Source organism: Balaenoptera acutorostrata, chromosome 9 (assembly GCF_949987535.1).
Source record: "Balaenoptera acutorostrata chromosome 9, mBalAcu1.1, whole genome shotgun sequence".
Lineage (NCBI taxonomy): Eukaryota > Metazoa > Chordata > Mammalia > Artiodactyla > Balaenopteridae > Balaenoptera > Balaenoptera acutorostrata.
In genome coordinates, this window is record NC_080072.1 from 49,913,553 (window position 1) to 49,927,226 (window position 13,674).

General features: G+C 39.5%; 1 protein-coding gene across 1 annotated transcript in view; it reads right to left on the reverse strand.

The window, feature by feature from the left end:
* Positions 1-13,674, reverse strand: part of LOC103015928 (NACHT, LRR and PYD domains-containing protein 14) — a 37,427-nt gene that overhangs the window by 7,892 nt on the left and 15,861 nt on the right. Inside the window, exons 3-6 of the mRNA XM_057553262.1 lie at positions 11,833-12,383; positions 10,148-10,236; positions 1,334-1,444; positions 1,066-1,228 (exon numbers count right to left, since the gene is read on the reverse strand). Coding sequence (XP_057409245.1) covers positions 1,066-1,228; positions 1,334-1,444; positions 10,148-10,236; positions 11,833-12,336 — 867 coding nt within the window. The 5' untranslated portion in view covers positions 12,337-12,383. The remainder of the gene's footprint in view (positions 1-1,065; positions 1,229-1,333; positions 1,445-10,147; positions 10,237-11,832; positions 12,384-13,674) is intronic.

Genomic DNA, 13,674 nt, shown 5'->3' on the forward strand with positions numbered 1-13,674 from the left:
GGGCTACAAACTGGATTCTTGTTCTTCAGAATTTTCCTTACTATAAATAATATGTTAACTTCCTTACACTGTACATAAATATAGTATCCTACTGCAGAAGTAGCTCTGTGGAGCACAGGAGCAGGCAAATGGAGTAGAATGAGAGTAATCATAATTAACTAAGGACTTTTCATACATAATAAAAGTGGCATTTCCAATCAGAAGGGAAAAGATACATTATGCCATAAATGATTTGGGGACAACAGATCTAATATACAGAGGAAAGTAAGTTTAAGCCTTATAACAAAATAAATTTGGAATAATTTAAAATTTAAATGTTAAAAATTAAGTCATAAAGAATATGCAAAAGATGACATAAGTGGGTTTTTTTTAAAAAAAGGTATTTCCAATTATGAAAAAACTCCTAGAAGTCATGAGGAGTCATAATTTGACTACACAAAAGTTGTAAACATCTATATCCTAAAAATGACCATAAAGAAAGTTAGAAATACAGCAACATGCTAGGTAAGTTATTTACAATATAAAAAAAATAATAGTAACAACATATATGTGATATTAATACCATAACATATATAACAGAAAACATCCAGGAGAAAACTGAGCCTTACGAAGAGGCAATTCCTTGAATATTAGAGGCCAAAAACATTCGAAAAGATGTTCAACATCAAATCATTTTTAAAGTTATTTTCAACTATCTAATTAATATTGATAAAGAAGCTTGTAGATACAAAGTGAAGATATTAAAAATGTAGGCCCCTAAACTGCTGAGGAAATGTACACAATCTATCTGGAGGCAGTTTAACCAAATCTGACAAAATAAAAAATTCTGACTCATCAATTCCACGTCTAGGAAGTTACCTAACAGCAACGAACAGTATAATCACACCATGATCCAGCCATACCACGTAATGCATTTAATGGTTTTCGTTTAATGGTATTGATATATATTTACCTGTTCAGAGCCCAGAATATAGAGTTGGATGGGTGGACTTTAGTCCTAAATCCATCATTTTCTTGTAAGCATTATGAAAGCTGCATAATCTTTCTAAGCCTCACATTCCTCACCTGTTCAGTGAGGCACTTAGAACTCAGGTGGCCAATCTGACACCAATAGGTACTTCTGTTCAGGTTAAACAAATTTTGCGCAGGGCCCAGCACAAAGTAAGGACAAAATAAATGGCAATTATTAATATCATCATCCTCATCATCTTCATTATCATTAAAGATTCTAGGGAAAAAGCAAGGGACATAATATGTCCATAATATTTTCCCAGTTTCAATATATTTCAAAATATGTATTATATTGGAAGGAAGAAAACTAGCAGACACTCACACAAGGCTCTGTAGAGTGCACGGTGGATGTTTCAAGGCATCACTCATAAGCTTTACTCCACTATCTCCCAAGACATTGCCCGCCAAGCATAAATGTGTCAGCCTTTTATTGCTGATGAGAGCCAAAGAGAGATCCTCACAACCAGCTACCGAGAGCCCACAGCTTTCTAAGCCGAAGGAGAAAGACAGATGGGGAGGGATCAGTCAATTCCCAAAGTGCATCCTTCTCTTCTCCTTCACAGGGAAGTTAGCTGGTACTCACAACCCCTACATCTCTACTATAGAAGCAACCTCATCAAACCTACTTAAATCATGAATTCCATTGCAGCTATGGACAGGGTATGATGAAACAAAACATAGGAGGAGAGAGGATAAGCCTAGAAAAGAATGAAAATAAGATGTCAATCATAAAGAAATGTCTACAAGTCAAGTGAAAGAGGAAGGGAGGTAGAAGAAGAAAAGAAGGAGGTCTTGCAGGATTGACGAATGAGCCAATTACTGTCAGGACGCAAGCAGTTTCCCCATTCAGGTCATAATTAAGCTACACAAGACTGAACAAAATGACTCTATAGAAAATAGTACAGAAAGACTTACGATAATCTCTCTAGGTTACACTTTGGATGCATTAAGGCCTCACACAACAGCTTCACTCCGTCATCCAAGAGATTATTAGTTGACAGATTCAGAGATAACAGGCTTTGGCTTCTGACGAGAGCCTTAGAGATATTTAGGCAACAAACCGTAGTTAGGTCGCAGGATTGATTCCAAGCTGGAAAACAATACAGAAAAATAGAAACGACCACTCCTCAGAGAATAATTATAACCCCCACTCACCCAGCCAGAGGGTGTGGTTTCCCAGACTTTGGGATTTGTTCTGAAAATCCAGCTTTCCTACATAGAATGAGAATGATTCAACTAAAGCACATGGCTCTGATAGAGAGCTAGGAAGGGGAGGGTAGGAAGCTTGTCTCTTCCATCCCCACCTCCCAGTTCCCCCACGAAATATGTATGAAAGCATTTAAAAATATCTTTAAATTATAATCTTTTCTTAATCTGGGAGAAATTTCCTTTAACTACAACTTGGAAGAAGGTGTACTGGAGGATGGCTATATCCTTGTATTCTTTGACTTCTGACGCAGAACAGAGATGGGCAGGAAATCAGAGGCAAAAGCTGTGACAACCACAAAACTGTCTGCCAAGAGCTCATTTCTTCATGGGAGCCAACCTATGTTTTCTGAGGAATCCTGTCCTTAACAGTGAAAACAAGAAGTAAATCAGAAATAAAATAAAATGGTTTCTAAAAATAAAGTAAAAGAGGAAGGGAAACAGAAGAAGAAAATAAGAAGTGCATGTAGAGCCCCTATTTTTAGAGACTCATATTTGGAGACGACTTGGGCTTTGACCGTGGCTGGGACTAATATCAGCTATTTGTAAGAAGAGTCAGGCAGCAGCATTCCCGGAACTTGGAATTGTTCCACTTACTCCCATTAATCAAGGACTTATCAACTTGAGTCCCTTGAGAATTGGTTCTCTACATCAAAATCAGGGTATAGAGAGGTAGGAACAGGAGAAACTCCCTCCTCAGTCCAGAATTAGACCTCAGTGGATGACCTAGAACATGGCTCAAGGCTGAAAACCTCACCTTGCTTTGAAAAGTTGTTATGGACTGAATTGTTCCCCAAATTTGTATGTTGAAGCCCTACCCCCAGCCCAATGTGACAGTATTTAGAGACAGGGCCTCTAAGGAGGTAATTAAGGTTAATGAGGTTGTAAGAGTGGACCCCTAATCCAGTAGGACTGATGTCCTCATAAGGGGAGGAAGAGACACCAGGAGTGAGCACACACACAAAAAGGCCATGTGAGGGCACAATGAGAAGGCAGCCATCTACAAGCCAGGGAGAGAGGCCTCACCAGAAACCAACCCTGCCAACACCCTGATCTTGACCTTCCAGCTTCCAGAACTGTGAGAAATAAATTTATGTTGTTTAAGTCTGTGCTATTTTGGGTATTCTGTTATGGGAGCCTGAGCAGATTAATACAAAAGGGTATTATATCAGCAGCCAGGCAGGCAAGTAGGGAAACAAGGGAAATCTTATAATCTATGTTTGGATAGAGCTCTTCTAGACAGAAAAGAGACTCCAATATTATGGGACCTGTGGATAAAATATTAAAGCTTAACAGAAAGAAAACATTACACTAAGGGACAGAAAATAAGCACATGTATAAAAACCAGGAAACTAGGAAACAGAAGAAAGTGCTTAGAAAGGCTTCCTTTACATTTTAAATGTATAGGAAGATGCAGACTCTGTGAAACAAGAATACCACATCAGAAGTGGAGATCAGGGGAATTCCCTAGAGGTCAACTGGTTAGGACTCCATGCTTCCACCGCAAGGGGCACAGGTTCGATCCCTGGTTGGGGAATTAAGATCCCGCATACCTCATGGAGCAGCCAAAAAAAAAAAAAAAAGTCAAAACAAAACAAAACAAAAAAACCAATAGAGAACTGAAATCTGAATTTGAAGCAATAAAGAGCAAAATCAATATAAATAAATATGCGAAACTCCCCAAGAAGGAAGGGGGAAAAAGATTCAGAGGACAAAAAATAAGTAAGAGTTATATAGGAACAGAGCTACAACCAATGACTATTAGATGCTCTTAAAAAGGAGAGACAGAGACAGCACGTGCAAGAGAGTGAGCCCTGACGTCATTTTAAAAAACCAATTTAAAGAAATCATTTCTGAGGGGAAAAAAGAAATGCTTCCCGCAGATCAAAAGTAATAAAATGTAAAAGTAATTTTAAAAAATCCTGAGAACACTAGTGAGAAAGTCTGGGAAGGCTGGAGGGAGCTAAGGGGTTGAAGTGTCAGGTTATCCTTAGACTTCTCTTTAGAACACTAGAAAAAAGTAATGTAACAAAGTCAAAGTGTGAAGAACAGAGTGGAGGCCTAAGACCAAGATACGTCATTCATCTGTGAAGGCAATCAAAGGACATAAAGGAAGTCATAAAATGTATCATTCACACACATTGCATGAAAATGTTAGTTTAAAATTGTACCAGTCAATCATGCAATGAATCAAAATTAAGATTTTATACAGTGGGAAAGGTGAGTTTAAGAAAACAAAACCAAAAACTAGCAGTATACATTGATTAAAAATTAAGTGTACAGAATTAAGTCTAAATAATTGTATTCATGTGTTGCCATGATAAAAAGTCAGAAAAGTTTTGAAAGAGTTCAAAGGGTAAAATATTTAGCCCTTGTAATCCTAGATTAAATGGACATACTGGAAGTTGTATGATCGAGGTATACTAAATGTATTGCCTTACATAAGGGTATTTTAAATGCTGTAATCCTTTTGAATTTGATCAAGATATATTTGGGGGGGGTGGGACCCTGAAGAGTAATAACTAAAAATCACCAATTAAAAACAGGCACTATAACTTGCAAATGTTCCAACATACCTGGACACAAAACAAAAATGAAACAAAATGTAGCTCATTTGTGAATCAAGAAATAGTAGTGGTACTGAAAACATTAAAAAATGCTTCTAACTGGAGATATAAACAGTACATGCCCCAGAGTCCCTTTGTTCATAATGTATTTTGCTCTTATCCTTTCCATATTATAAGTTTGAGTTTCTCAAACTCTCTTCTGTCCTTCGTGCCAATTAATAGAATTTCAGCTATGGACCTCCTAATGCTTTATGAATGAAATCTCAGCCTCATAAAAAGAAAATGTTCCCTCTTTCCCTTGCATCTGCAAAGAAAAGCAGATGGTATTACAAGTCAGAAAATATTTTGTAAGAACATTTTTGCTGTGTTTTATTGTTTTATCGTAACAAGGGAATCTTACAAGATACCTGGACCTTAGAAATTGTTGCTATGTCTTGTGAAAACAACCCTTAAGTGCTTTTAAGTCTGTAATTTTGATTGTCTTACATAAAAATGTGTCTCTCTTGCAATATTCAAATTGATATTTTGGAATTCCTAAATGTTACAAATATTGAAAGAATTTTGTTAAAGCAGAAAAAAAGATCATCACTACTCTCCTCTCACATGCATTAAGGTAATAAAAATGTATATATAATTCTTCTTCTTCTAGAGTTTGAAGGTCCTGTCTCGTTTATATTAATATGTAACATCAACCACCAGTGACTCAATCAAAAGGGAAGCTGAGAGCTGAGCTCCAGCTTGTGGCTTCATACTTATGCCTAAATATGAACCAGCGAAACAGAGGAGATACATTAACTTACTTTTGGGTCCTATTGGAGAACCAGCCCTATAATCTCTTAATATTGCTACTAAAACGAGGCCCTGGGCTGAAAATTTCCAAAGCCCCTTCAAAGTAATAAGCACATGATAATTTTTATTTTTTTGTTGTTCTTATTGATTGATTTTATTGTTCTTATATTCAGAACAGCTGTCTGAATATATTTTTCTTTTCTAAAAATGCCTGCTGCTTAATTTTCAGGTTGTCCAAGAATTTCTTGTTGTTGAGTGTGAGATTATTTTTCTGATATGAACTAGACATTGCGATATGGCAGAATGGAGTTGTTGCTAAAGCAGTATGGTTGCAGAAGTTATGTGTTCCCCACGTGTGGGCCGAATCTACCACAGGTGCCAGAGGAATGGTGCTCACAAGAGAAAGAGCTTTTACATTAATAACACAGGCTTCACGGGCCTGTTCTAAAGCAAGGTAAATCATTAGATAAATTAACGTGGTCTAAAATTTGAGACCTAAAATGGCTATGGGACTTCTCCCTGATTACTAAAGTGAGAAATAAAAATGCACACATGTTTTCTTAGATCACATAAGGCTTTGCATTTCTTTAACAATAAGTCTAAACTAAAGAATTTCCTAAATCTCTTACAGTTCCCTTATAGGTCAAATAATCATTAATTATGTTAATATTTATTGTTTTTTTTTAAACATCTTTAATGGAGTATAATTGCTTTACAATGGTGTGTTAGTTTCTGCTTTATAATTATGTTAATATTTAAAAGAATATAAATATAAATCTGGGTATATAATTTAAATGAGTTAAATAAATAACTAACATCTTTATAAATTAGGATCTTATAAATCTTGGAATGAGACAATATTACAAACACTATACTATCTGGGTCAAGCTTGAGATATAATACTGTTTTGCTAAATTCTTAGTTACTAACAGTGGCTATATGCTCCTTAATGTTAACTTGAATATATTTTCTAAACTTACTAATTGATTTTGGAAACTTGGAGTAATGTAATATTTTAAAAATTAGTAATTTGTGTTTATCTAAAGACATCTAAAGAAATTAAACTTCAAAGAGAGAAAATAAATTACATTCTTACAACAATCTGTTACCATTTCTTCTTCATACTATTCAAATTAAAATAGCAAAATCAATGTATTGTCTTATATCCCATATTATTTATGTTTAAAAAGTTAGGACTTAAACATTTAAACCAGGGGTCCCCAACCCCTGGGCCATGGACTGCTACTGGTTCGTGGCCTGTTACGAACCGGGATGCAGAGCAGGAGGTGAGCGGCGGGTGGGCAAGTGAGCGAAGCTTCATCTGTATTTACAGCCACTCCCCATCACTCGCATTACTGCCTGAGCTCCGCCTCCTGTCAGATCAGCGGCAGCATTAGATTCTCATGGGAGCGCGAACCCTACTGTGAACTGCACATGCAAGGCATCTAGGTTGGAAGCTCCTTATGAGAATCTAATGCTGGATGATCTGAGGTGGAGCTGAGACAGTGACGCTAGCACTGGGGAGCAGCTACAAATACAGATTATCATTAGCAGAGAGGTTTGACTTCACAGAGAGCATAATAAACCAATTGATTGCAGACTCATATCAAAACCCTATCAGTGAGTGGCAAGTGAAAACAAGCTCAAGAGCCAATATCCAGAAGAAAAATAACACATGACCACAAAGAGTAAGATTAGGAATAGTGTGTAGACATCAGGAGGCTGTGGTGTAGATTAAGAAGCACAGGCTTTGAGCTCCAGTTCTACCATTTACTAGCTGTACTACTTTAAGTCCCATCAGGTCTCTGAGCTCCAAGTTTTCTTCAGCCATAAAATGCAAATGCCATCTCTTTTCACAGGGTTGTGAGGATCTAATAGTCAATTTCAGTGAGTACACAAAAGCACTTTGTAAATTTTAAAATGCTGTATAATTTAGTTATTAGGCATACTATCAATAAACTTATTTAAACAAATAAAGGGTAATAAGCAATAAAACAGAGGATAGCCTAGTGATTATAAACATAAGCTCTAGAACGTAAGAGTCCTGAATCCCAACTCTATCATTCACTAAACTGGGTAAACTGGGTGATTCTGGCCACGTTACTAACCTATGTGAGCTTTGGCTTCTTTATCATAAAAAAATGAAGATAATAGTCTCTGTTTCTTAGGATTACTGTGAACATTCAGTAAGATAATCTATGGAAAATGCTTAGCAAATGTTTTACTTTATAAATGTTCCTAACAATTGGTAGCTGCTATTATTTATATTAAAACATATAAAAGTCTACCATGCTACCTTATATATAATAGCTACTGTAGGGGAGGAAAAAATACATTTTTCCCTCTGCCCTCCTAGGTTCTGTGAATGAGGCTCTGTAAATCAGACTGACAAAAGTCATTCCAGAAGAAAGTGGGGAAATTTTATTAGCATGTGCATTGCAGATACACATGGGAGATACTCAGTTACTCAGTTATGAGTAACTCAAAGGAGTGGTTAGAATTTGGGGTCTATATATCTAAATTACTAGGGGAAAGGCAGGGGGAGAAAGGGCACTTATAGGAAAACAATTGACTTTTTGGAAAGGTAAATGGGCCTCTAGGAGAACAGATGGGAGGTATGATGGTGATAATGTCTATCTGAGTGTAGGGACAACTGCTGTCTCCAAGAAGACAAGATTAGAGTTGCTCCAGGGAGGGGATTTATGACAGCTGATTTTAAAAGCTGAGTTCTTTTGAGAAGTTCTGCTTTTAGGCAGTAAGGGATTTCAGGAACTCAAATGCCTTCAGTTCAAAATAATGCTTATGTAAAAGCTGCATATTTTGAAGTGGCATATACTGATCCACATCACTACTCAATAAATATTGGTTCCCCAATGCCTTGCTTAAATTGGAATAAATGACATTGCAGAGGGGTGGTCTCCACATCACCTAAGGGTCTTAAATTTGAGAAAACTAGGCAATAAATCATTCATTCAGACATTCAAGCGCTTACTATGTACAAATACTATGGATAAAACGGTGGACAAGACACAGATCCTGCTCGTGTAGTTTACAATGTAGTTATGCCATAGAAAAGACTGAGGTCACCCATATTGTCCCTTTTAAAACACTGGGTTCTTGGTCTCTTTTATTTTCATAACAATGGCAACTCTAGGATTAGATAACACTACAATATAGGTGAGGGGAAGGTAGCACAAAGACTAGCAATATAGTGGCCAGAATGCCATCCTAACATCAAATACATTATAATTATTAGGCATCAAATACATTCTAATGCCCTGGGTTGAATCACATCTCCTATAAATAGAACTATGAGGCCATAATTAGAAAACTGACTGCAGGTGATTATTCACAACTCCCCAAGGACAGCAAAGGTCATAGCATCCCAGCCTACAATTCCTGCTCCCACAGTTCAGAGAGAAATGAAATGCATGTTCTTATAAAAGGAATACAACTGTATGTAATGGCAATGAGACAACCTGGGTAAAGTTCGAAAACCAAGGACTTATAATCAGATGTGTGACCTCAGTCAAGTTATGTACACTCTTGGTACCTTGGTTTTTTATAAGTAAAATGGAAATAATAGCATCTATGTAGGATTGTTGGGAGACTAAATGAGCTAGGACTTAGAAGGCTGTCAGGTATGTGTTAAGCAAATTTAGCTATTATTTGATGTGTGCTTGAATCAATAACTGTACACTTACTTTCTGGGTGAACTTCTCTGAATCTCAGTTTTATAATCGTAAAAATAAACTGAGATATGGTTTTGACCAGCATTAAACTGGATAACACGTTAAATATCCCGTGTACTGTATAACTGTATACCACATAGTAAGCCCTCCATTAATTAAATCTGGAACTGATACCATAATTCAATTCTACCTCCAGACTTAGATGGGTAGAGTCAGAAAAGGCAACTCGAGGAAGGAGAGAGGGTAAAATAGTATGCATAAAATGCTGAAGGTTCATTTATTCTTTCAAAACATTCCTTCAGCACCTACTATTTCTTACCCACATCTGACTCTCTCCATTTAGGTGTTAAAGGGCTGAGACCTTCCATACAAAGGCCAAACTATGTCTAGGTAATGGGGAAGGTGAGTGAGGTCAGTAGAGTATAGTGAAACAGCCCAGATAGATGACGTATGTAACCTGGGTTCAGCAAGAAATTCCTGGTCCCTCTCCTTTGGGAAGGCATTATTTTAAGAAGTTAAATATCATCCTATAGTGGCTGGAAGCTAGCCCTATGCTGTCTCCCTCCTTGAGGACTGAAGCACTCATTCCACAGGTGCTGGGAGTGTTGACAGCTGACAGCTCTCAGCCAAGTCCTTCTCTTGGGACTGCCCTCAGGACAAGAAAGCCACATCAGGCACGTTTTTGCCCATTCCTCACCATTAGTTGTGACTGGTCAATAGGGGGTTTCAGTGCCTGGCCTCCTTGTCTCAAGGTGGGACAATTCTGAAAGGTTATCCTGGCTCTGGGACCTCAGTTAAACAACTCCACCCCTCCCTCTGACAACATCTACTTCCTTCACTCCCTCACAGGGCACTTCCAGGGAACTGACCTAGCACACTTACCAAGTTTCAGCTGGGAAGCTTGAGTTTAACATCTTCTTCTCAAATACCACAATTACACTCAGTTTCATGGTCCGTAAACACTGGCAATGCTTCAGGCAGAAGGAAGACACAAGCAAATGGATTTCCTCACAAATATCAATGACAACCTTTTGGAAGTATCTCATTGCCTGGCTTATAAATACTTCATCTTGAGTCTCATACAGGTGGTAAAACAACTCCAGAAAAACCAGATGTGATGGAAAATGTTCAGTTTCCTAGTGTTTCCATCCACTGAAGTATCTCCCATTTCATCTCCAGTGACATTTTACAGTTAAAAGTTTCCTCCAGTTGTTTCACTCGATCTTCCTTCAAAAGGCCAAACAAAAAACATTTCATGTGCAGCAAATGGGGGTCTTTATAACTGCTCCTTTCAAGTACCAGCTCCAAGTCTTCAAAAGACTGAAAGGAATTGTCCCTGGTGCCCCAACTGCCTTGCAACATATAAAACATTGCTGCAGAAAACTCCTGAATGTGCAGGCGGGTGAACACATAGCAGTTTTCATACTCTGTGTCCTTTTTTTTTTAAGGATTTTCTTTTTATTTATTTATTTATTTATTTGTTTATTATTTTTGTCTGTATTGGGTCTTCGGTTTGTGCGAGGGCTTTCTCCAGTTGCGGCAAGCGGGGGCCACTCTTCATCGCGGTGCGCGGGCCTTTCTCTATCGCGGCCCCTCCCGTTGCGGGGCACAGGCTCCAGACGCGCAGGCTCAGCAATTGTGGCTCACGGGCCCAGTTGCTCCGTGGCATGTGGGATCTTCCCAGACCAGGGCTCGAACCCGTGTCCCCTGCATTAGCAGGCAGATTCTCAACCACTGCGCCACCAGGGAAGCCCTCTGTGTCCTTTTGAAGAATATTCATGTCCAGGAAAATTGAGACATCAGCTTTCGCTAACCCATGCCTTCTGAGATTTTCCTTGTAAAACACACATGTCATAGTCCGTGCTCCTTTGGCAGCCAAGTGGCACAGGCTTCTCAGTTGGGTTTGGCTGGGTAGACTAAGAAAGCTTCCCTCTACCCGTGTCAACAAGCTAGAGACACAGCAGGTAAACAGAGATGTGGTTGTCTTGCAGGTCAGTGTAATATCACCACCCCTCTCCATTTGCTGCTCCAGACAACTACAAATGACCCAGCACACTACGGGGGCTTTGCACATGCTAAAAAGCATCTCATTGTTTCTTAGGGAACTGAATACTTGCAAGGCCCACCTCTCATGTTCAAAAAATTGGTAAATATATGCCTCTCTCGCATCCTCAGACCTACCTAGTAGCTGTATAGAATGCTGACTCTTCAACAAAGGCTTTAGTTTCTTACAAGCTGTGAGTTTTTTTTTAGAAATTCACGTTCTTTTATTTATTTATTTATGACTGTGTTGAGTCTTCGTTTCTGTGTGAGGGCTTTCTCTAGTTGCGGCAAGTGGGGACCACTCTTCATCGCGGTGCGCGGGCCTCTCACCATCGCGGCCTCTCTTGTTGCGGAGCACAGGCTCCAGACGCGCAGGCTCAGTAATTGTGGCTCACGGGCCCAGTTCCTCTGTGGCATGTGGGATCTTCCCAGACCAGGGCTCGAACCCGTGTCCCCTGCATTGGCAGGCAGATTCTCAACCACTGCGCCACCAGGGAAGCCCAAGCTGTGAGTTTTGTCGTCACCAATAAGGACGACTCAGGGAGCTTCACTTTTCTCAGCAAACTACTCATGAGGAAGGACACGGGGTGTACCGGGGTCCAGTCTGCACACAGCACACACTCAGGTTCCTCAAAGGCAAAGTTCAGTTCATCAAAACTATCAATAATAAAAAGGAGACTACTCGGCTGGGACAGAATCCTTTCAATGGGGCCTTCTGTGCTGGGCCAGTCCTTTGATATCGTTTGAGCAAAGCTTCTCTCTCTCAACTGGTTAATTTCTCTTGCACTGAGATAAAAAACATAAGTAAATTTCTGCTGGTAGGGGTTGCCCTGTGCCCAGTCTAACATCATTATTCTCACCAAGGTTGTCTTCCCAACTCCAGCAGCCCCCTGAAGGAGCATGGTCTGTGGCTGCGAACCTGTTCTGACATCCTCATCAAACAAACGTTCCAACAGTTCTCGGCCTTCCTGAGCAATTTCATGACAGAAGTTTTCAGATTCTCCAAGCAAATGGTTCTTATCTAACATGATGCAAAATTTTTCCCTTATTTGAACTCTGTATTCTGCTCCATCACCTAAATCAGAAGGGAGCCAGAAGATACACATGATCAGAATTAATTCTATGATTTTCAATCTTAAGAATATTGCACTTAGGGCTTCCCTGCTGGTGCAGTGGTTGGGAGTCTGCCTGCCAATGCAGGGGACACGGGTTCGAGCCCTGGTCTGGGAAGATCCCACATGCCACGGAGCAACTGGGCCCGTGAGCCACAATTACTGAGCCTGCGCATCTGGAGCTGTGCTCCGCAAGAAGAGAGGCCGCGATAGTGAGAGGCCCGCGCACCGCGATGAAGAGTGGCCCCCGCTTGCCGCAACTAGAGAAAGCCCTCGCACAGAAACAAAGACCCAACACAGCCATAAATAAATAAAATAAAATAAAATAAAGGAATCACCTATAAAAAAAAACAAAACAAAACAAAACAAAACTATTAAAAAAAAAAAAAGAATATTGCACTTAGAGTAGGACCAAGAAGTGATACATGCTGAAATCAAAGTACAGCTGGTTTAAATGAGAAAAGAATGTAAATAAAACAAAAATATTCTTGTAGGTTTAAAACCCACATTATAAACTGAAAAAACAGAACCCACAATGCAGAAATTAATGATGGAAAATAAAAATTAGATTCGTTCTAGAAATACTTTTTGCTTCTCTGTACTTCTATTCTACAGAGAAAAAAGAGGGTATATGTGGAGAACAGAGCCATCATCCAGATAAAAAGAGAACACAGGCAGCAATTAACAATAATACCCAGAGAGGACCTGAAGACAGATCTGAATCTACAGATCAAAATCATACACTTTGGGCTTCCCTGGTGGCGCAGTGGTTGAGAATCTGCCTGCCAATGCTGGGGACACGGGTTCGAGCCCTGGTCTGGGAAGATCCCACATGCCGCGGAGCAACTGGGCCCGTGAGCCACAATTACTGAGCCTGCGCGTCTGGAGCCTGTGCTCCGCAACAAGAGAGGCCGCGATAGTGAGAGGCCCGCGCACCGCGATGAAGAGTGGCCCCCGCTTGCCACAACTAGAGAAAGCCCTCACACAGAAACGAAGACTCAACACAGCCATAAATAAAATAAATAAATAAAATTAAAAAAAAAAAAAGAAAATGCTCCCTATAAAAAAAAAATCCACTTTATACAGATAAACCATTAGTGGACATGAACAGTTGCAGACAATCTCCCCAAGGAGCAAGATGACTAAGCCCCACATCAAGCTTCCCACCCTTGGAGTCCTGCACTGGGAAGATGAGCCCACAGAACGTTTGGCTTTGAAGGCAGAAGGGCTTACTTTCAGGAGAACCAGAGGGCT